The 25,708-nt window shown below is 35.4% G+C and overlaps 2 protein-coding genes across 2 annotated transcripts; both read left to right on the top strand.

Annotated features, from left to right (window-relative positions):
- The first annotated feature begins 297 nt into the window (after positions 1 to 297).
- On the top strand, positions 298 to 2,130 carry LOC117933891. The gene has a single exon (XM_034855464.1). It carries the CDS (start codon positions 298 to 300, stop codon positions 2,128 to 2,130), a length of 1,833 nt encoding a protein of 610 aa, XP_034711355.1.
- A 789-nt stretch (positions 2,131 to 2,919) lies between these two features.
- Positions 2,920 to 4,398, top strand: LOC117933893. The gene has a single exon (XM_034855467.1). The coding sequence runs from the start codon at positions 2,920 to 2,922 to the stop codon at positions 4,396 to 4,398; it is 1,479 nt and encodes a 492-aa protein (XP_034711358.1).
- The last annotated feature ends 21,310 nt before the right edge of the window (positions 4,399 to 25,708 follow it).

Consider the following 25,708-nt stretch of genomic DNA (forward strand, 5'->3'; position numbering starts at 1 on the left):
GAGAACGAACGACAGATGCAAATTCTGCTCCAAGAAACAAGGAAGCTCAGGGAAGAAAACAATGATTTGAGGAATCGAAGTTCTCCTCAACCTCAACACCACCAGTGGAGACAGGGCCCCCATCATAGTCAAGGAGCTCCACTCCCCCGAGAGGCAAGCCCAACCCTCGAGGCACACCAAGTATGGCCTGTTGAAACCCCGGTGCACGCCCACCGTGTCCAACGAGACGAAAGCTCAAGCTCCACTCGAGTTTCATCCAAACTACGACATGAGAAAAGGCCCCAAATATCTGACGTCATGTATGCGCGTCTAGGACCTCAAACATCTCACAAAAACAGGCCTCACGCCACCGTATTGCCAGAGGTACGCTCCGAGCCCTCGAGCTCGCCTACTTTACAGGGATATACCGCCCGCCCCCCAGTGGGGCGGAGTGGTAAAAATCCCTTGCACACAGCCGCTCCAGGCTTTATAAGCAGGCGTCTGGATGACATACTCTCCACGCCTTTCAGCTCGCGTATTATTAGATATGAGCCCCCTCGAGGGTTCATCGTCCCGAAATTCTCCACATATGACGGGTCTAACGATCCCTTTGATCACGTAATGCATTATTGCCAACTCATGACCCTTGACATAGGGAACGATATGCTATTGTGCAAGGTTTTCCCAGCCAGCCTACAAGGCCAGGCTCTATCGTGGTTTCACCGACTGCCCGTGAACTCGATTGACAATTTTCGGGATTTGTCCAAGGTCTTCGTGGGGCAATATTTATGCTCAGCCAGACATAAGCAGAATATCAGCACCTTGCAGAATCTCAAAATGCAAGAAAACGAAACTTTGAGAGAGTTCGTGAAGCGCTTCGGACAAGCTGTCCTTCAAGTCGAATCATACAGCATGGATGCAATTCTTCAAATTTTTAAGCGGAGCATAAGCTCAGGAACCACCTTCTTCGAGTCTCTCGCCAAAAAGCCTCCTACAACCATGGACGAATTATTCCGACGAGCAAGTAAATACTCCATGCTAGAAGATGACATCCACGCCACTACACAGCAGGTCCTGGTAACTGGCCAGACTGCTAAAAGTGAAGTCACCAAAAACTTCAAAGCGCCCAACCATCCTGGGTCATCCAGCAGGGGGCAAGAGGAGCGGCGCCCATCATCCGTTCGAACACCTCTCACCATATCGTATGAGAAACTGCTTCCTATAATCCGCAATCTACCTGGATTCAAATGGCTAGTACCAATAAGATCGAACCCCTCAGAAAGGGATCGTAACAAAAGATGCGATTATCATAAAGATCATGGGCACACAACTAAAATGTGCATAAGCCTCCGTTGCATGGTAGAGGATCTCTTAAAGGCAGGACACTTGAAGCAGTACATCCGAACAGCGCCTAAAGGTGAACAATCTTCCCATAGTCGAGGCCCACACACCCCAGCAGCTCCTATTAGAGCAATGATCAACTATATATATGGAGGACTCTTGGATGACGAGTACAATTCCAAAAGGAAAAGGCAAAGACTGCTGCGAGCAGCTACAGTTCTAGAACACGTGAATTCCATCCGGTCGGGATTAGCCAACGGGAGCATCCATCCCATAGATGGAACCATTGTTTTCCCCGCTCTAGATTCAGCCCGAGTGTTGCAACCACACCAAGACGCTATCATCCTAGCAATAGGGGTGGGAAACTACGACGTAAAAAGAACCTTGATCGACCCAGGCAGCTTCGCGGACCTATTACAGGTGGCGGTCATCAAGCGAATGGGTTTTGAACCCTCTAGCCTGGAAAATCCCGGAAGGACCCTGTCCGGGTTCAATGGCTCATCCACAACCTCACTTGGGGATATAATACTGCCGATTTATGCCGGGCCTGTTATCCTAAACATTCTATTTTCTGTGGTTGAGGATTTATCCCATTTTAATGCCATATTGGGACGTACATGGTTACATGGAATGAAAGCCATTCCGTCCACATATTATCATCAACGGGTCAGCTTCATCACCCAAGATGGGCAAATTAACCTTTACAGAAGCCAGCTTGCCGCTCGACAATGTTATCAAATCGCTCGTGAGGCTGGACCCAGTACCAACTGCGAGCATCCCTCCAAAGAAGCGAGTACTTCCGACCAATAGTAGCTACAGCACCCAGGAGACAAAGATCCCCCGGTAGTGGACCCGCTGGAGGCCATCCGGATATCGAAAGATGGTGAACGCTTCACATACGTCAGTACCCTCTTACCACCAGTCGAGAAATTCGAACTTCAAAAGGTGCTCCAACAAAATTGTGATATCTTTGCTTGGGCCCACTCGGACATGCCTGGAATACTTCCGAGCGTCACCGCTCACCGACTCAACGTATTAGCCACCGCCAAGCTCGTTCGACAAAAAATCCGACGATTCCATCCGGACAGGCAGAAAGTCATTCAGGAAGAAATGGAAAAATTATTGGAGGCCAAATTTATAAGGGAGGTGGAGTATCCGGAGTGGTTGGCAAACGTAGTAGTGGTCCCTAAGAAGGGAGGAAAATGGCAGGTATGCGTAGACTACACCAATCTCAATGACGCGTGCCCCAAGGATAGTTTCCCACTACCGCGAATAGATCAGATAGTAGATGCAACCTTCGGCCATGAAATGCTATCCTTTTTGGATGCATTCTCCAGGTATCACCAAATTCCCATGGCTCCGGATAACGAAGAAAAAACCTCCTTCATAACTCCTCATGAGCTCTACTGTTATAGAGTCATGCCATTCGGACTCAAGAACGCTAGTGCTACGTATCAGAGATTAATGACCAAGATTTTCAAGCCGCTAATTGGCGACATTATTGAGGTGTATATTGACGATGTGGTAGTCAAAAGCAAAACCCAAGGCGAACACGACCAGCACTTGCAGGAAGTTTTTCGTTTATTATGAAAGTACGGCATGAAGCTTAACCCAGCCAAATGCGCGTTCAGAGTGAGCTCGGGAAAGTTTCTGGGATTTATGGTTACCCAGAGAGGAATCGAAGTCAATCCAGATCAGGTGAAAGCAATCGCTAACATGCTTGTACCAACAAACAAGAAGCAGTTACAACGTCTCACTAGCAAACTCATCGCCCTCGGACGATTCATAGCTCGATTCACAGACAAGATGAAGCCTTTCTTCCTGGCACTCAAAGATATCAATAAATCCGGATGGACGTCAAACTGCCAAAGAGCATTTGAGGAAATCAAGCGGTATCTTTCTCAACCTCCCATCCTAAGCAGCCCGCAACCTGGGAAGAGACTATACATGTATTTGGTAGTTACCGATTGGGCTGTTAGCGCGGTCCTGCTCCGCTCTTTGTCGCCCCGAGATCAAAGACCCGTATATTTTATCAGCAAAGCGCTCGCCGATGCAGAAACAAGATATTCGAGGATGGAACAAACTGCCCTGGTGTTGCGTACGGCCGCTCAGAAGCTGCGTCCCTATTTCCAAGCTCACCCTATAACCGTGCTTACCAATCAACCTCTCAGGAATATTCTACATAAACCAGACATAACGGGCAGAATGCTACAATGGGCAATAGAGTTGAGTGAATATGGGATAGGTTATCAACCTAGGTTATCCCTGAAGGGACAAGTCATGGCAGACTTTATAGCAGAATTGCCTGAAGTGCGTGCCCCGGATGAAGAATCAACACCGGGTGATTGGTGGTCTCTGTATGTTGATGGTGCTTCCCGCTCATCCGGATCAGGGGTTGGACTCCTCCTCAAAGCGCCAACCGGGGAACGACTGGAGCAATCCATCCGTCTGGATTTTCCCGCTTCAAACAATGAGGCGGAATATGAGGTCATCCTATCCGGATTGAACCTTGCAACCACTTTGAACGCCTCAAAAGTCAAAATCCACAGCGACTCCCAGCTTGTTGTGGGCCAAATACTAAAAGAGTATGAAACCAAGGATGAGCGCATGGCCAAATACTCATTGAGAGTACAAGAATCACTCAATCGGTTGGAAGAATGGATCATTGAGAAAATCCCAAGGGGGGATAATGTGCAGGCCGACGCCTTGGCGGGAATAGCTGCATCATTTCCCGTGAAAGAGTCAACAATGCTACCGGTATACCTTCAAATCACTCCCACCATTGCTGAACCAAACGTCTACAATATAAGCCCAAAGGAAGATGATTGGGTGGTTGACATCAGAATCTACCTACAAATGGGGGCAGTGCCTGAAAATCCTAAGCATGCACACAAAATTCAGATACAAGCATCCCGCTTTACCCTGATCGGAGATGATCTCTACAGACGATCCTTCGGAGGTCCGTACCTTAGATGTTTGGTCCAGCCGGAAATTCAGTATGTCCTATCCGAACTTCATGAAGGCATTTGCGGCAACCACTCAGGGAGCAGAACCCTAGCACACCGGGAGCATTCGTAAGGATATTATTGGCCTACAATGAGACAGGACGCAGAGATTCATGTTAAGAAATACGACAAATGCCAGAAATATGCTCCAATCCCGCATATGCCTGCTGAGGCGTTAAACTCAGTAACAAACCCTTGGCCTTTTGCACAATGGGGGATGGATATCATGGGACCCTTTCCCACTGCAGCCACTCAGAAGAAGTTTCTGCTTTTTGCTACAAATTATTTTAGTAAATGGGTAGAAGCTGAAGCCTATGCAAGTATTAAGGACAAGGACGTCAAAAGGTTCGTCTGGAAAAATATAGTGTGTCAATTTGGAATTTCTCAGGCTATCGTAACCGACAACGACCCTCAATTTGATAGCTCTGCCTTTAAAGGTTTTTGCGCGGAACTTCACATCAAGAATCTGTACTCCACACCGCGGTACCCTCAAAGCAACGATCAAGCAGAAGCAACCAATAAAACCTTACTAAGTGCATTGAAAAAACGGCTGGAAAAAGCCAAAGGAAAGTGAGTAGAAGAGCTACCCGGCGTCCTATGGGCTTATCGAACTACACCCGGAAGACCAACAGGAAATACCCCGTTTGCCGTCGCATACGGAACAGATGCCGTCATCCCAGCCGAAGTGGGTATGCCTACAACCCGGACTTCCGTCCAAGGTCAAAGAAATGAAAACGTCGAGCTTGCAAAACATTTGGATTGGGCAGATGAGGCTAGAGAGGCAGCATCCATCCGGATGACAACATATCAACAAAAGGCAGCTGCCTACTACAACAGGAAGGTGCGACCTTGATTTTTCAAGAAAGGGTCATTGGTACTTAGAAAAGTTTTTGAAGAACAGCTGAAAGAGGGGCCGGCAAACTTCAAGCCAATTGGGAAGGTCCTTATATGGTGTCAAAAGCTAACGAAAATGGATCATACCATTTGCAAACCTTAAGTGGAACCCCTCTACTTCGCCCTTGGAATACAGCCAACTTGAAGCAATATTATCAATAAAAGAAAGATGGGAGCACAATGTGAATAACAACGGTAGCTGAAGAATTACATCTCGTCTACCTACTTCTGGTAATCCACCTCAAGTTCCTCCCTTTGCACAGCAAACTCAGCCTCCAACTCCTCTTTTTGCGCTGATAAACGCAACTACAAGTCTTCTCTTTGCTTTTTCTCAATTGCCGCTTTCGTCCGGAATTGTCTCACCTCTCCCCTCAGTTGGGCTGCCTCATCCTCCGTCTCGTGCAGGCGGGCGTCTGTAGCTTCCTCCCGACTTCTTACCTCTGCTAGTTCTAACTGGAGAGCCTCGTTATCGTCCTGGGACTTCTTCAAGGCTTCAGCACTTTCTTCAGAGGCCCTCCGAGCGGCGGATAAACTGGCTTCAGCCTGCTCCAGTCTTAAGCGCAATTCATCTTCATTGCTCATGCGCTGGGAGACGAAGGCTTTCATATGATCAGCAGTCCGCAGCAGGTCCGTAAAAAGGGTGCGATGTTGAACCATGCCGCGAATACCGCTCACCAACTGCAGAAAAACCCGCAAACAATGAATTCGATACCAGCCATATAGAAAACATTACAATATGGAACCAAAAGTCAAGGGAGATAAGCTATACCATTTCCGCCGCTTCGAACATTTTTGTTGAAGGTAAATCAATCTCTGAGCTAGAAGAAATTTGTTTCAGCATCTCTTGCAACTTCGCATAACTGAAAGAGCTGGCGGAGGTGCAAGTTGCATCATCAACCGGACGCCCCTCTGACGGGACGTTATGGTGTGGCTCATCCCTCAGAACCGGACCTTCAACGATCGCGGTCGGCTGAATTTCCGGATAGGTCTCTTCGGGCGAACCCTCCTCCATAACCGGAACCAGGTCAGTTGGACTTCTTTCTGCCATCACTGTCTCGCTCTCCTCCGGATGAACCTCCTGGGCGGATGAGCAACTGACCTCAATGGTTTCCCCAAGACGATCCTGAAGCCTTTCGCTGAGACCAGACTTCAAGTCGCGAGCCGGTTGAAACCTCCCCGCGGGTGCCTTTTTCATTGGTGCCCTCTTCACCGGTACAAGAGCGCGGGGACTTGGTTCACCAAGGGGCAAGCCTTGGTCTTCAGGAACTGTTTTTTCCATTGGAGGCGTCGGGGGAGGCAATGTTTCACCATAAGAGGCCCCAGTTGCGTCCTCGTCCTGGTGAGGAGAGCCAGGTTGGCACACGGAGGCTGCTTCCTCAGCCAGAAGTGCCATCTGAGCATCCGCTGCCAATGAAGGCCCCGAAAGGTTTAAGCTCGCAAGATAACCGGAGCCGCTTGAAATAGAAGGCGGGAGGGGGTTATCTGGCTCTCTTATTGTTACTTTCTTTTCATAAGCTATAGGGGGTGGTACAAACTCTTTCGGGGGAGTTGGGACCTTTATTTCTTTTCCCTTATTCAGAGTCTTCTTCTTCTTCTTTTTGCTGGGGCGCCAGCAGGAGAAGAGGACGCAGGGCGTTTATAGCCGGGAGCCTTTCGTAAAGTTCCTTCCTGTCTCCTTTCCTCCCGGTCGCTAAGAAGTGCCTGGCGAGCCTGGGCGTCCGCCTCGCGCGCTTCCGCGTAGAAAGGAAGGTATTTGAGAACGAAATGTTCTCCAGTCACCACCTCTTTGGGAAGCCGCCTGGGAAGGATATTGAGTACATACGGCGGAGGCTCCCGGGTAACTGAACTAAGATTCTACGCGGAGAGAAGTGTTTCCTAATTCCTCTCATCCGCCGTAATCTCAAACATCTTGTTCAAACGGTTGAATGAGGCTTTTTCTACCCACTCCACCAGCTTCCCCCTTCTTTCCCTGCTTACACCCAAGAAAATAAAACCGATTAATCATCTTATGAAGCAAATTTAACTCGCAACTACAAAAGAGCAAGAGACAACTTATTCTTACTTGGGTGCTTCAGCGATCGATTGGGAGTAAATTTCTTTTCCGGATGCGCTGACGAACCCGTCCATGTACCCTCAACAATCACATGTCCTGTGGTGGCCCCCTTAGTCGAATCAGGAAGGCCGGTCACTAGCTGAAGTGATGGAAAACTGGCAACAAAACTGTAGATGTCATTTTTTCCCTTCTTGATGGAGTAAACAAACAGTACCTCCAACAAGGACAAATCCAGGTTAAACAACATATCCAGGATGCTGCAATCCATCAGCACCCGGATAATATTGGGGTGGATCTTAGCCAGTGGAATCTGTGTATAGTGAAGGAACTGCTTGAAGAGTGAGGGAAGCGGAAAGCGAAGTCCCGCGTTAAACTGCTCCTTGGAGAAGCAAATGGAATTATCCTCCGACTTGGCAGTCGACACGGCATCACCCTCTAACAGATGGACGGATACTTCGTTTGGAATACTGAAACAGTCTCGAAACTCTTTCTCGTTTAGAAGATCAGTAGGGTTAACTCGCCCGCTCGAACCCCCTTGTTTAGTCACGCCAGTCGCTATTTTTCCCTTCTTCGAAGACATTGTAGATTGCGTAAAATCTGCATCGCCAAAAAGTATAGATCAAAACGCATTTGAAGCGTGTCGCATTGTAAAAACCCTAAACCCATAAACCCTAACTCGAAGATTATAGTAATACCACATAGGCTTGCCAGAGAAACCATTCTCCCAACAACCTTACACTCAAAGAAACCTATGAAAAACCCTCGGAATACATCATAAACCCCGTATCAATCCCTAGCACACCCTAGCTTCTTCAAAGCTCGAACCCTAACTGAAACAACATGTATCATTCGTTTCTGCCAAACCAATCCATCCCCTCGAAGGGCAAACAAACAAAACCGCAAGCAACAAAGTGGAAGAAAATGGAAGAATGGAGTGGCAAACCTTGCGAAAATTTCTAAGAAAAGTTGAAAACCAGTCGTCGCGTCCCCGAGTTTTTTTTGAAGAATATCTAGAGACACTTGGGAGTCTGGAAGGAAGATGAAAAGTGTCAACAGAGGGCCCTGGGCCCCTACTTATAAGAGCAATACCTCGAAAACCCCCCCCAAACGACAGGAAGCATAATTGCATCAAGTTCTAAAATGACACGTCATTTAGTTCAGTTTTTAAAGTCAGCGCGCCTCACCAGCCCCCCCAACAAGAAAACGACACGTGTTATTGCAATTAATATGAAAGAGAAAGCATGTAAAGGTAACATTTTTATCCCGTCTTTTCTGACCCAGCCAGATAGGCAATATAAAAGGGGGCATTGTGGGATCCCCACTAAAAAGTGCCACGTGGGGCTCTCCCTTTTTGGCCACGCAAACAACTCCCCTCCGGACACATGGCATAGCTAATTCCACCCGGACGGGAGTCATCGCCCATTCCATACGGATGACTCACAGCCGCTATTATATCTGATCGACTTCCACCTTCTCCGGATACTTCACAACCGGGTGGAGAAGGATGACGATTCGACTTCCCCAGATATACATATCCGGCTACTCTAGTGACAGCATACCCGGGCAGCTTAACTTGCCAGACACTCGCGATTCGTCGGGTCCATCCCTATCCATAATAAAAAAGATAACTCTGACGACACTAACAACCAAGTCCCCAGAACTGTCACTCATCATAAATGCAAGATACATTCGACAAGACATTCTCATGTCTTCTCAAGCTTCCTGACACACCCCCGATATTTAAAAGCCGTAAATTGTGGCGACGTCCACCGCCAGAATATCTTCTTGACAACCCCCACCTGACATCAGAAATGTCATGATTGTTTAGCCTCCCTATGAGCCACAATCATGACAATGGGACCCGCCAACAAGGCGGTGCCATAATTTCTGACACTATATAAAAGAGGCTTCACAAAGGGAGGAAGGTAAGCTTACTATCCCTGAGAAAAAGAAGGTTAACTCTCTCAAGAAACAACCTGATAACTTGATCTCTTGATCCATGGCTGACAAAATCATCGGAGGGTGAATCCAGACATCTCGTTCGGATACCTTTTGTAGGAAGAAGGAGGAATTGCTACTCTGCGTTGACCGAGATTTCACTGCTGTTGACCATCACTGTAGCAGGGGAATTTCGCCACCAACAGGATCGACAACCGCAAAAGCAGTCACCGTCGTAAACACAAATATCGCCGGCAGAAAACCCTAGAGCTTCACTCGAAAAATGAAGATACGTAGAAGATAGAGGAAGCAATGACAAAGAAAACGCAGTAGGAAAAATGCAAGAGGAAGGCACAGTCTGCTATTTATAGGTAGACAGTCCCTCGGTATCCCAAACGCACAGCTACGCTATCATTGAAACGACATGCTGCCTAGGAATACCCAGAAACGACGGCTCATCATAAATGATCTTCTGACTCTTCGCCCCCGCTCGCCACGTGGCCCAATAAGCGCAAAAAGTCGCATCAGTTTTAAAAAAAGCAATCTTTTTAACCCACCCATTCTGCCCGGGCAAAATAGGCAAGTTAAAAGGGGGGCATTGTAGGGATCCCTCCCCTGACGACACGTGGCACACAGTTCCATCCGGATTCCCCCAAGAGGACACGTGGCGTGCTTCTCCTATTCGGACTCCTTGAGAGAGAAGCACACGGCACTCGCAAAACATCACATTCGGACCACCACCATATCTCATCCGGATGACCGTCATATCCTATCCGGATATGTTTGTCCGGATCATTGACCAAAGTAAGCATGCCTTACTACGTCATTCTGACATCCTGTCACAGTCCACATTCTGACGCCTGCAGACTGAAAAGACAGAAGTGACGACAAGTCACTTCCCACGATCTTTGACAGTCACGGCGCCTCCCACGATCTCTAACAGCCGCCCATAGGATGAGGATGTCCCTGCCACTACCTAGTGGCATCATGGTAAACCAAAAAGCCTTCCATCATTAAAGGAGGAGAGAGAACTTCTGGTACTATATATATAGACCTTCGCACAAAGAGGAAGGTAAACTTGTTGTACCTAGTAAAAAGCCAAATGATTTATCTCTCTTTCCATGGCTGACAAAACCATCGGAGGGTGTGTCCGGACACCCTGTCCGGACGCCTTTTGTAGGAACGATTGAGTCAAGAACCTATATTGGTTGAGATCGTGCGTTCATCCATTTGGCAACTACGTGGATCACCAGGGACGCGAGGCCTCAACATTCATCACTGGGAATCCCTCAAAAACACCCTGCATGTCCACAGAAACCTTTACTCAATTTTATAAAAATCAATTAAAGCCTAGCTACTCAACAAATAGAGAAAGACCATTCAGTTTTGTTAGTATAATGAAATTAAATACTTTGCTGTTTTCTGGGGATAACATGAGTTCTCCATCCTTGGATAAGATTTTTTCCCCGGGACATCTCGGAATCTATTATACCAAGAGTGGCAATTGTTATGGTGACTGAAGGAGCCAGCTCAATTCTCAGTGCCTCGAAGAAGCCTATTAATGATGCTTTACTTGCATGGAAACCAAAAAGGATAAACACAAGAGACTGAAAAACAGAGCATTTGAATAATAGACGAGAGAATTTGTTATGACCCGCTTTCAATTATATAGATATTATTCGTTCTAGGTTCTAAGGATATTCGTGACTTTAAAATATGTCTGCATAATTAAGAGAAATCAATACGCAAAGAATTTTTTTTTCTATCTAATATAAGACATCACAATCACCCTCCTTATAATATTGGATATTGGAGAGTGGAATATATTTATGACGTAAACTTCTCTTAATCTTACAAACACATTTTAATATCGTAAGAGTTTTTAAAACTCAAAGGGAATAATACTTATACAATTGAATATAAGTCGTTACAGATTTTGATGGAGTTTATGTATGTATGAATGCAGTTGTTTACACTGTAGAAACTCAATCTTGGTGGCTGCAGAAATGCACAAGAAGATGAGTTAACAAAAATCTTGCCTTTGGTCTTCTTGAGGCGAGGAATTGCAAAATAAGTTGGATAAACAGTGCCCTAGAAGTTCACATCCTGTTGGATCAATCCAAAAGATAATAATTATGATGTAATTAGATCAAAAGAAAGAAAGAAGTCAACTTCTATTATTTAGGCTATCATAAAGGCTAATTAAAAAAGAAAAATCAGATATAATAAAAGTTTATGTATGTTCAAATCCTTCATTCTTTATATAAAAGAGAATATATATGAAATTAATTAATTTCAATTTTAATTTTAATTTCAAAACTTATGAAAAAAAAACACAAGAAACACATCAACAAGCTTTCCAAAAACTAAAAAGTGATCCACCAAAGCTGAGGAACATTAGAATGACACACTTATCTTCCCATCAATGAGTTAGTATTGAATTATATTGATAAAAAATTCTACCAAGAGCTTAACTTTAGACAAAATTAATAAACATAGAGATTGAGAAACCTTCCAAATTTATCATATGAATAGGTAAGTAACAAATGATTATTAACACTCTAACAAGTAAGCTTAAGCTCAAATGAGACTTAGGTGGTGTTTGTTTTTTTACTTAATTCTAAATAGAACCTTAATACTTACTAGTGTTAAATGTTAGGTTGTTTGTTTTTGTAGTATTTTATTTCTATAAGTATTAAAAAGTAAACAAAAACCATTATATTAATTTTATTTAGAAAAAAACTACATATTTTGGTTTTTTTATTTAATAAAAAGTTTATATTAAGTTATGAAAAAATAGAAAAACAAACAACATAAATTTTGAAAACAAATTGCTTTCAGCAAAAAGCCAAAAAAACAATCATCACCTTACTCGTGACACCATAAAATAGTGAGAATGTTAATTTCTTTCCACTTATGAACATATATCCATCCATGAGACAAAAATTATTTTCAAGACACTCTTCCTTCCTAGAAAAATTCAAGATAATGTTCCAAGAAGTCAATTTGCACATTTCTTGAGGGGATTTATGTTTAACATGACCCATTCACGTCCCTTTAACAAAGTTCATACCTCATTTGCTTTTCATATTTAGTATTGAAATGATTACAAAGATATAAACTTTACCCTAAGGATCAATTTTTGACTTGAGGAGCACTAAGGAAGCCTTTACAACATAACGACATAAAGGATGTCCCAATCTTGCCATGGAGGCTTTCACACTTAGAAATATTACCAAGGAACCATAACCATTCTAGGAAACTTAATATTTTTTTTCTTTTATTTTCCATTTTTTAAAACTTAATTTCAAAGAAAGGGCAAACAATCAAGGAACGATCATCTCAACCACTCAAGGAATTTTCGGATGACTTTACCCACTCTTTAATGCTCATTAAATAGGTACAAGTTTAGATTTAGACTTTAAAGAGCATTATTCACCATTTATGCAATCACAAGGTTCAATCATGAGCTTTTACTATAAAACCCATAACGATATTTAAGTTCAGATGCTACAAAACCCATAATTGGTTTGTAATAATAATACACTTGAAGGCATTGTTTCGCTTATAAGGCTTTGTTTTGCTTTGAGTTTTGCATACCATTAAATAAGGCATTGTTTAACTTTGTTTTACTTTGAGTTCCACATATTATTAAATAAGACATTACTTAGCTTTGGCAAAAGTTGGCTTATTACGATAAGTAGTGGTTCACCTTATTAGCGTAGACCTTTTATGTGAAATGTATGCCTCTTGCTATAGACCAATTGTGATCTACCCACATTTTTATCATTTTTTGAAGTTTTAATAAATTTTCATCCATAGATATTCTTTATCAGAGTTTTTGTTGATATTTTTTGACATATCTATAAAATTCAAATATTCATATATTTGAGAAAATCAATATTTTTATTCTTAGGCACCACCATTGTCATAGCTTCACCTTGCCAAAAATGTTGGCTGCCACTCCATTGTTTATGGCTTCAAGAGACATGGGTAAATTTGTTTAGATCTTACCGTGCATGTTTGTGGATATGGGCTTGAGCCTATTTGCAAATTGGATTTTTTTTCCTTTTTTTAAAATGAATTCTAGGCTTTATTTGTATCATGGGTGATTATTTAATTTTGGATATTTGGACTTTAATGATTTAATTGAATTAGGCTTTAGTTATTGATTTGAGCTTGTTTACTGATGTTGGGCTTAGGGTCTGAATTGCATTATTTTTGGGCTTAGTTTGATCTTCATATGGCTTTGGACTTTTATGATATTTGATCTTCATATGGGCTCTCGACTTTTATGCTATCTTTTTTGTTATCTTGGGTTTGGGTTGGGACTAATTTGAGGCATTGAGATGGGCTTTAAGTTAAGGATTTCTTTGGGGCTTATTTTTATTTTATTTGATTTGGGCTTTCAATTGACTTGTTAGGTTGAGCCCAATATTGGAGGCATTTGAGAGTGCAATTATCTTTTAAAGCTGACTACCGGAACCGATGCACCTTGGATTACCACTTGCCACGCGCCACCACTAATTTACTCTCCAAGGCCAAGAGAGGACAAGGTGGAGAAAATCCATAAAGCCAAGTGTTATCATCCTCTCCATTGAGAACTCTACAAGAGGAAGGCACTGAGATTGTTTAATTGGACAAGGCATAATTTTCTAAGGGGAGAAGGAGAAGATGCCGCCAGCCTTTCTCCCCGGCAACAACACTAAAAGGAGTGTTTTTTTAAAAACCCCTCTTGAAGATATTATTGGCTAACTCGTGACTTTAAGCTTGTATACTTGCTTTTACATAGATACATATAATGTCAAATGTGTCTCCTAGGATTGTAGTGTCAAATAGACATATAGTCCTTTCGAAACTAAATAAACTCTCACAAGGGATGTAAGGTTCCAATCTCGTTGGACCCAAAGGTGCAATGCCTCAAACCCAATTTAGAGGTAAAATCGTAATTTAAAAATTATTAATTAATTAAAATAATTTAATAAATGTAAAAAGATCTTTTCGTATTTAAAATCCCTAGATATAAATTAGATTTTTCATATCCTCTCTATTCATAAAACTTTTTTACTAAAATATCAGAAATATTTTTGGATTGAAGATTTGGAGGTTTAGGGTTTGAAGATCAATTTTTCAGGTAAGATTTTAATCCTTAAATTAATATTTTATATTCATTAATTAGTTTTAAAAACTTTAGATATTTTTTTGAAGATCTCAATCTAGATTAGGGTTTGCTAAATTAATTTTTAGACTAAAAATTTATGAATGTGGATTAATTTGTGATGAAAATAGGAAAATTATAAAAAAAATCAATTAAATAGAAAACAAAATCAATGAAAAATCAAAGGAAGAAAAGAAATTTTAGATTTAGAAAATAAATAAATAAATCATTTGTGTAAGCTTTAGATTTGAAAAAAAAAATGTGTAGATATATGTACTATGTGAAAAATTAAAATTAAAATAAATAAATAAATATAATGAAAGACGTGTAGGTGGCTCTATACAATGTCGTGGGATTAAAAAAAATGAAAAAATTGGAGTACGCGTGTGTTGCCAAGGTGTTGACTTAGACATTGGAAAATATTGTATATGTAAATATATTATTATAATAATAAATAATGAGAAGAAACATGAGGCTTATTGTTTTATTCTTAGGGCTTTCTAAGTGTAATGAAAATAGGAGGGTAATGGGTTGGTTATGTATTGAATTTGAAAATTAATAAAAATTATAATATTTAGTTTTAAGCTAACAAAGAAAATATTAATAATAATAATAGTTACCCATATAGGTTTTAATTTAATTTAAGTATGTAAAGAAATTAATAGTGAGGATAAGATTAGGAAAGAAAATAAATTTTACAATAATTTGGAAACTCACTAAATTAATTTATTATTGTTTAGTAAGTTGAAAATAATATTGGATAGTAATAATATTAACATGAGAAATTAATTAGGATCCATAATACTAAATAAAATATTTTTAGGATTTTTAAATTTATATATTTGGATAAATAATCAATAATCAATATTGTGTATGATATTATGTCAGGTGAAGAGGAAAATTTTCAGAGTTAAATACTTCAAGATTTTGAGTGCTTCTTCAAGGTAAGGGAAATTAATGCAGATTTTTATAAAAGAAAATAATTTCCTTTTTATATTGTATTTTAAAACGTGTAAAATTATTATTTTTATCTTTATGCATGGATCAAATATGTGTTTTGTATGGAAAATATATTTGAGAATTTTCTCTGTTTATGAAAAATGAAAAATTGAGGAGATATAATATTTTGTTTTGTAAGTTTGAATTATTGAAATAAAGTGTTTGACTTTGGATTATATGGTCCGAGTTAACGGGTTATAATTGTTGACATTTTGGCCCTAATCAACAAGTTATAATAGTTGATATTATATGACCCTAGTCAACGGGTTATAATTGTTGACCTTATGACCTTAGTCAACGGGTTATAATAGTCCACCTTATGGGCCTAATCAACAGGTTATAATTGTTGACATTTGGTTTTATTCACCTTAAATGAAACAAATTTGAAACTAACCACTCATTTATAAAGTCTCACTTAACCAAGCACCATTTGTCACACGATAACTAGAGTAAAGATATTTTGAATGTATTCGATTTGGTTTTGATGTGAAATTGTTTGAAATAAATATGAGGAAGTTTTGTTGAAAAGTTTGAATGTATTAGTAATTTGAACTCAAAAGTTTTTATGAAAATAAGTATATATTATATCTCTTATTTGCAAACTGATTGAAAATGTTTGATCCATGAAATTGCATTGATGTTCCTTATTAAGCTTTAAGCTCATGTCCTTTTGTTGATAATCTTTCAGGTAACCTTAGTTTGGGCGAGGAGTGACCGTTAGGGGGGAAATTTGACTTTATTAAGATATTTGTTTAAACTCTCTTTATTTTGGACATTGTTTAGATGTTAAAACTTAATTCTCGTTTGAATTATTTTGAGTTTAAAGTTATTTGGACAATAACACTTTAGTTGATGTATTAGTTTTTTTTTTTTTTTTTAAAGTTGATACTTAAAGATTTTAGAATTTTGTCATACTACTCTGAACATGAATTTGGTAATTGGTAAATTTTCAATTACAATATGAATGTTTGTGTCATTTTAACTTTGAGCCTTTGGGCTTGAGGTGTGAAATGACCGTCATGTCCTTGGAATGGGTTTTGGGGTGTGACAAAAAGACTTTCACAACTTTAAAACGTGTCTATAAAAGCTCATTTATGTATAATAGTATAAAACCTTTTCTCCTATCCCACATAGAATATCACAATTTTTAAAAAACTAGTATTTAAGGATTGGTTTGAAAATAATTCTTTGATGTGTTATAAAATAAAAGTTTCTTTTAAAAACTTGAAATGTTTTTAACCAATTATTTTTTATATTTTTAAATTGTTTTTGAAAAAATAATTTTTATTTATAATGCTTTATTTTTAATTATTCTTCATATTTTATTATTATTATTATTATTATTTTAAATAGTCCTCATAAAACACAAGTGAAAATAATTCAAAACAACTACTTTGAAAACACTATGTTTTCTATTTTTAAGACTAGAAAATTATTTTTTTGTTTCTTGGTTGTCAAATATGTTTTTTTGTTCTTAAAAATAAAAAAATAAAAAAACTATTTTTATAATAGTTAACAAATGAACCCTATATACTATTCCTTTTTCAATTTTATTTATTGTCGATTATTGTAAATATTTGAGATGTAATCATCATTTCGGGCTTATAATAATAGTTCTAATTATGAGGATGAAATTGCATGAGTTTAATTACTAAACTAAATTAGATATGTATTTTTTATTTCACTTCTTTTATTTGCCTATGTTTACTCTACTTAAATTCCTAGCTAAGGGTTCCATTAGCTCCAAAGCTTGAACCTTAAGTTTTCAATACGTGCACTTGGATTCCAAGGTTCCAATGAATCTTTAAAAATACTTCAAGTGATTTACCTCACTTGGAAACCACTTCTCACTAAATGAATGAAGAATGAAATGAATTCTTCAATCATAGTATAGCAAGCAAAGCTCATAATACAATGGAAATTATGAAGACTTGAAGGTACACTTGAAATAAATACAAGTTTAAGAATAAATGCACTCATCAGATATTTGAATGAGAGAAAAAGTTGGTTTCACAATTTGAATGTAGCGAGCCTCATGTACATAAATGCTCTTAAAGACTTCGATTTATAAATTTTCAGCTCAAAATCCCCAAAACCCTCAAAAGAGGCTCTACAGATCAAGCAACTAGTTAGATTGGTTCAATAACAATTATACATTAAATGCATTGGCAGGTAATCGTTAGGGTTTAGGACCCCAACCAATTGAGCAATTGGTTCGACTAATTCAAACACACTATTAGAAGAGAGAGTATTCACAAAGTGCGCCTATATTGGTCAAAGCCTAATTGGCTAAACCAGTTCCACTTATCTCAACCGGCTGCATTATAAGGTATAGAAATGACCATGGAATGAGGTTGAGAACCTTCGATAGCATGTGTTTAATCTCAAATAACCCTTTAAAGCACGTCTAAGATGAATTAGGGTTAATGTTTCATCAAAATCATGAAATCATCTAATTTTAAGAAAATGTGATCTATTTAAGTTTAATAAGGGATGGTTTTTGAAACATAAAATTTGTGACTTAAGTGCATCGACAAGAATCAACCTTATAAACAATCTTAGGTCTTCTTAAGTTTTCAAAATACTTAATCTTAAGGTGTTGATATTTTATTTTAGTTACTTGAACTTTCTTTAAATTTTCAAAAAAATCCAAAACAGTTGACTTGATTTGAACTATTAATAGTTTTAACCTTATTTTATGATTATCAAAACTTGATTAAAAGAACCCTTATGCTAACAATTTAGCTATATTTGGTTTTCAACAAATTTGAGAGAAAATGCAAATGAAAGAAAATAAATAAGAAAAGTAAAAAAGAAAAGAAAAAGTGAAAGAAAATACATCTTTAGAAAATTTGCCACCCTTTTTTGGATTTTTTTCATTCACTTTGTTACTAAACAAAGCCTTCACTTGCTACATGACCCACATCTTCATTCTTAATGAAAAACATATTGTGTATCGGCGGCAATATTTCGGGATAAATCCCGAGAAATCGGAGATATCTCACGATATATCGGCGATTGCGATAAATCGCCGATAAGGAAGTCAAACGCACTACAGTGCCTAAAAAATGTCTTCTCCTTTTGCTTCCGAGGGGAATTTGAACCCAAACCAAAAGGTTTGAAGTCCACTCCACTTGCCATCCGAGCAAACTTGCCCATGTTATATATCGTGCACTAAACTTATATATACTTAAACTCATTATATAAAGAAAATATTAAAAGAATAATTTAAATAGCAAATTAATTATAATTATTTTATAATTAAATACAAAATTTTCTTTTAATTGATTACCAAAAATATAAAAATTATATAATTTTCTTCATAATGTTTTTAATATCATTAATAATTAATTAAATATTAAAATTTTATATATATATATATATATATATATATATATATATATATATATATATATATATATATATCACAATTTATTTTATATTGTTTAATACAATTGAATTAAATGGATCATAATTTTAATATTAATATATATTTTAAAATTAGACATATTATAATCAAATATCATAATATTAGATGTAATTTAATAATAAATGTATACTTATAAAATTCATATTTTTATCGATGCATATGATATTATTATCAAATATGATAAATCATGTTATACATATATCAAAATTTTCAATAAAATAACTTTAAAATGTCTATTATACTTCTAATTATATTATTATGAGGTTTTCCTTATATTTTCATGAGTTTTTGACAATTTTAAGCCTACCAATATTTTTTTCCAAAATATCCGCCGATATATCTCCGATATATCCGTAAAATCAAAGTACCAATATATCCGTGATTACCGATATTTTCATCCTTGATTATAATATATGTTAGAACATTAAGTGTTGTACTTTGTTTGTTGGCAATTTGTTCTTATTTATCCTGACTTAGGAAACATTTTAGACAATGACTTAGGGCTCGTTTGGTAACTATTTTCGAAAAAAAGGTCTAAAAAATAGTTTTCGAAAACTGTTATTTGATTTTTGTAAACAAAAGTCTATTTGGAAACCTAAAATGTTTTTAATATGTTTCAATATTTATAAATATGTTTTAAAAATATTTTTTATACCCAATGTTTTGTTTTTAATTATTTTATATGTTTGTATAATTATTTTTTAAAACAACCTTAAGAAAAAAAGTGAAAATAACAAAAAAATAAAAAAACTAAAAGATGTTATCTGAAAACACCTTATTTTCTATTCTTAAGAATAGAAAACAAAAAATAGTTTTTGGTTGACAAATATGTTTTCTCTGTTTTTTTTTTATGAAGAATTGAAAACTATTCTAAAAAACAATTCCCAAACAAGCCCTTACTCTCCACTAAAGATTCAAGGTTGTTGATTGTTCAATCGAAAAGTCACATGCGAGTCTAAAAATGTTTGTTTTGTAGTAAGTTAGGTGGTTGAAGGATTAGAGTGTTACTCTTTCCTAAGTTAAAATGCATTAATTTATGTTTTGAAAAAATAGGGAACACTCAAGCGGTAGAACTAGCACTCACGTGTCTGAGGTGTTCAAGTGGTGGTTAAGTGCACTTAAACAATCTTCCCAAATATGCTAGAATATGATAGATTTATTTTTTGGAAATTCACGATTATTTTTTTATTTTGGAAAATTCTAGATATTGATCCCCTAGATCTGATGACCTATATAAACTCTCTCTTAACCCATTTTAGGGTTAGACATTTTGAGAGAATCAACCCAACTTGTCCTAACATTCCCAAACTCTCAATAAGGATGCATCACTTTTATGGGTTGTTGGAAGGACATGGATTCCTTTAAAGGCTAAAAGGAATCCACTAGAGCATTAGAGGTGTTGCATCATGGACATGGATCAAGTGCTAGAGGGTAAGTCTTTTGGGTAAAACTGGTAAATCTATGTACTTTGTCCTCATATAGTGGATTAGTAGATTTAAGGTCTTAGATCTTATGATTTTTTATCTCCACAATTAGTGTAAAGGGTTTTCCACGTAAAAAATCATATGTCCCTTGTGTGATTGTGTTTGCATTAAATATTCATATTATCTCATAGGATTATATTGATTTAAAATGGGTTAAATTCATCTCATTGAACTTAATTTGAGTTAAAATTTCCAATATTTATATTGTAATCTTTAATATATTGTAGTCTTTAAAAATCACTCATTCACCCTCCTCTAGGTGTTACCTTACTAGATATAAGGTTTTTCAATCTATATTATATTAAAATTACAGCTACCTGTAAAACTTTTGATACCTAAAAAGTCCTTTAAAAAATGTTTATTGTCTTAAATGTCCAATAAAAAAACTTTTCAATTAATACAGATCCAAAAATTTAATGTTCCTCCAACAAAAACCCTTCAATCATCATGTACACAAATCCAATCACCATGTTGCCTTTTTTACATTTCCATCAATAATTCAATTGACAACAGTTCATTACCTCTATTGCATTGTCTTTTGGAAATCTCACTAACATTGAAGTGAGGTTTTTTATTCTCTCTTTTTTTTTTCTTGGTTATATTATGCATTCTCTGTTTTCCCTTTCGCATTCTATATTTTCCCATTCACTTTCCCTCATTCCAATTATTTGTTTTCTTTTCTCTATTTTTCCCTCGTTCCATATGTTTCCCATTTTTAAGGTTTTTTTGTTTTTCCCTTCTCTATCTATTTTCATTTTTTTAAGGATGTGAGTGTTTTTATTCTAAGGAATTGGTACTCGCTCTTCTATTTTTTTTCTCTAATGATATTGATGCTTGCTCTTTTTTAATAGTTTTGATTTTTCTCTAACAATGCTCAACTAAAACACTCAGTGAATTGAGTTTTGATTGGATTGATGTTGACTGTATTGGATTTCATTTTTATCAAATTTCATTTTTAAATATTAAAGATTGTACTTTATTCATTTTAAGGATTGTATTAAATTTCAGAATTTGCATTATTTAATAAATAAATAAATAAATTTTAAATACTTATTAATTATTTTATTTTTATAGAAATATAAAAATTATTAACAACAAGAAAAAAAAAATCTTTAATTTTCAAAATTCAAAAAAAAACTTTAATTTTCAAAAAATAAATTATCTTTTAAGAATCGAATATATATGTTTGAAAACACAAATTATATACCTTATAAATTTTTTTATTAGACTGAATTATTAAAAATGAATATATTTTATATTAAAATAATCTATTTGATTAATTTAATTATAAATATATTAGAAACTTTTATTAAAGTATTTTAAAATTAAAAATAATAATAATGAATAAATGCAATATAATATTAAGGTTTATAAAATACAATATATCCTATAATAATATATAACTATTATTATTATTATTATTAGTACTACTACTACCTAATATCACAATATGTATCTTATAAAAGAAATAATATTATCGAATCTAACAATAGATGTCATGACATATAAATTATATAAAATTTTACTTATAAATATTTTAAAAAAAATAAAATTAAATGAAAGCTAAAATCAAAATAGAAAATTAAAACTAGAAAATGTTGTTCGAACCAAATACAATTTAATTATTAAAATCAATTTTCAAACATTAAAATCTACATCTCTATAATTACAATAATAAATTTTAATTTATGTATAAAATCAAATATTATTGGATAATATATTTGATATCTTTAAATATTATTCATTGATTAATATCATATTCTTAATTGAATTGTTAGTATATTATATCATTTTATATATTATTTTAATTAATTTTAATTATTTAAAGGAAATAATTTATTTCACATTAATATTTGTTTAATAATGAATATATCTATGAAAAATTCTCAAATCTAATTTAAATTATTTCATTATGGTAAAAAAATAATTTACAAAGTTCATTTATTTAAAATAATCAAACTCAATCTTCATCACGGCCAACTCTACCTATACCACATATGACTAATGCAAAAATAATTTTTTTAATGAATAAAATAATATTTTAATATTTGTATTACTAATTTAAAGAATATAATACAAATTTTTACTAATTATAAAAAATTAAAATTAATTTTTAAATATTAAATGATCTAAAATCTAGAGTTACCATAATAAATTTTGGATTTAAACAATTTGGTCGAGACAAGAATTAAACAAAAATCTATATGAGTATAAGAAACAAATGCATAGATTAATTTTAGTTTTTATATTCTAAATTTATTATTTAGAAGTGAAATATCTGCATCCTATCGGGCATGACATATGTTCACCTAGTAATTAAAAAAATGGGTAAAACAAGATATCTCGTAACTTAATGTCATTGGACCTAAAGCAATTTTTTTTAAAAAAAATAAAAATAAAAAATAAAAAATAACTTCACAAAATAAAATCAACCACCATAGATAATTTAGATAAAAAGGATGTTCATTAGAAAATGAGATTTCTTTCTATTTATCCATGGAAGCAAAATTAAAAAGCTTCATTTTCATTAATGGCAAATATGCATAAAAACAAGGGATTAGCTTGCTTGAATTGAATTTCACCTCTCTCTAAATATCATTAATGCTTGGGTAAACTACTTTTTAATCAAGGGTTTTATGTCATGTGGACTAGGTAGGGATGGTAAGAGAGTTGTATAGAGAGGTGGACGATGTAGACAAAGTTGTTGAGATAAGTTTTATTCAACCCATGAAAAGTTTTCTAAGTCCATGGGCTATTTTTATTTAGGTATTCACTAGGCTCAAATATAAATAGCATTTGAGTTTTGGTATATTGGTGAAAAGTGGTAGAGAAAAAAAAAGAAAATAAGGTTGCAGTATTCTAAGTGATGAAGGTCCATGTTCTTTGATTAACTTTTTAGAGAGACTCATGTGGTACGATTTTTTCTTGATTTCTTTATGTTCTTTATTTTTTTTTGCAATGGATTCCGATCTTAAGTATTAATATATGTTTCTAATAGTTATCAAAATGAAGAAACTAGTGAGGATTTATTTATATTCTTATTTTTATTGAAGTGGAAGAAAAAAATTTTGACATGATCATCAATTTTAGGAGTTTTTGTATTTCCAATTACAATATGAATATTTATGTTGTTTCCACTTTGAGCCTTAGAGGTATGAAATGACTGTCATGCCCTTGGAATGGTTTTGGACGTGACAATGTTGCAGGGGGGATCAAGCTCATTCCAATTCGACCACTCCAAATAACCCAAGAGAAAGCCCAAATTAAACAAGGACATATTCTCCATCAATGATTTAACCCAAACCCATGAACTAAGTCCAAATTAGACTTTAAACTCAAAACTGAGCCCAAAGCCCATACAAATAAATGAAGCCCAAATCAACCCAAATTATAATCAGAGACTCTGCAAATCAAATCAGCCTTGCCCAGGTCTTGAAAGCCCTAGGAATTTGGAACAACCATCTTTATAGAAATGAACCTTAATGTCTCTAATATTAACACCACAATATACAATTTACACTATAAAATCCTGTTTTTATTAGCATTAATTTTGTAGTAATTACTTGCATAATCAAATTCTAATTCCATTAGTATCAATTTTATGGTACTCAATTCATGAAGTAAGTTCTAATTCTGCATTACTTTTTTCTTATACAAATCTAAGAAAAATTAAATTCTAAGTCCGTTATTATATATTCGATTTCATACCAATCACCCTATAAGAATCGAATCTTAATCATTTAAATTTCTAAAAAAAAACTTTAATTATTTATAAGTATATTTTTGGAAATAAACTCTAACTTCATTAATTTCTAGAATGGTAAGACCATTTATGTAATCAAAATTTTATTAAATTTTTTTAAAATGATCAAAATAGTGAAAAAATACATTCACTTTTAAGGTAAGTTTTTACTTAACCATTCTGTAGTTTTTTTAATTCGTTACAATCAGATTTTATCTTTTGTAAATATAACTAAAGATATTATTATAAATTTTGAATAAAACAAGGCAAATATGAGTCACAATAAAAAAAGGATTATTGGTTTATCATTTCTTTTAACAATGTTTTAAAAACCGAACTAATCATTAAATTGAAAAAATTACCAATCCAAAGTTCAGTGATCGAACCAATAGAATCCATACTATTTGAACATTATAAATATATAATTTATATATTATTACATTTTAAAATAATTATAAAAAAATTTAAATCTATATAAATAAATGAAAGATAAATAATATTTATTTTTATCTTTGGTATTATCTAATTTGTATAAAAGTGTTAAAATTTTAAATTTTATTAAATATGTATATATATATAATATTTAAATGTGAATAGGTTGAAAATGAAAGAAAATTTAATTATTTAATTTTAAATAATTTTTAAAATTTAAAAAATATTATATTATTTTTATTTAATATTATAATTTTTTTAAAAAAAGAATATGTTGTTTTTGTTTGCTATGTTTATCAGTTCATAGACTTATCTTTAAACTAATATCATCATGCCCACATCGGACGGTGACAAGGTCTTTAAATGCTTCATTACTCATCCAAGGAAAGGCATGTCTAGAGCCTAACAATCAAAGTCATGTCCGCTAGTTCAGACGATTCGTGCCCAGTTCGAAACCTAAGCGATTCAATTAAGGAAAACCGGAAAGGCCATTGGTTGACATCTGATCCAGTATTAAAAAAAAATGAAAACCTCATAAGTCATAACCACCTACCAGTCTACCACTACCCCATCTTTTCCCCTTCCCCGCTATCTCTCTCACCAACATCAGTCTTTTGACTCTTTTCCCATTTTCTTGTTTTATCTCTCCCTTTACCCATTCCCTCTCTTTTGTTGAGATATTAGGAATGCTTTCCTTATATCATTATTTCCTTATATCATTTAGTGTTTAGATATTAGAAAAGTTGAGATATTATGAATATTGAGATATTAGGAAAGTTGAGATATTAGGATATTAATTGTTATTTCCTTATATCATTCTTTCCTTGTATCATTCTTTCCCATTCTTAGAATGACGATTACCCTCTATATATACTTTGTATATGAACGAATGAAAATATGAATGAAAAAACTATCATTTATTAATTTGAACATGGTATCAGAGCCATGGAACTGAAATCCTGGATATTTTGTTGCTATGGTAGTCCGACAGCGATCAACCATCCTAAGACAAACCCTAATATTGATAAGTCAACCTTCAAATGCACTCACTACAATAAGACTGATCCCACCAGTCTGGATATCCCACAATTTCAAAGCAACGACTCTTGGTATGATCAGGAAAAAAATGAGGAACCGAGGGTTTGAACCATGGACCTTTAGATCATGTTTAGGTTATCAACACTTTGTTATTAATGATAATAATCGTGATCAACGGAAGAAGGATTCCAAGAAAACCTCGACTGCAACTGTTA

This window comes from Vitis riparia, chromosome 16, assembly GCF_004353265.1.
Source record: "Vitis riparia cultivar Riparia Gloire de Montpellier isolate 1030 chromosome 16, EGFV_Vit.rip_1.0, whole genome shotgun sequence".
In the NCBI taxonomy this organism is placed as follows: Eukaryota; Viridiplantae; Streptophyta; class Magnoliopsida; order Vitales; family Vitaceae; genus Vitis; species Vitis riparia.

Coding starts and splice junctions, on each gene's coding strand:
- LOC117933891 (XM_034855464.1), top strand. CDS start 298: ATGTATGCGCGTCTAGGACCTCAAACATCTCACAAAAACAGGCCTCAC.
- LOC117933893 (XM_034855467.1), top strand. CDS start 2,920: ATGAAGCTTAACCCAGCCAAATGCGCGTTCAGAGTGAGCTCGGGAAAG.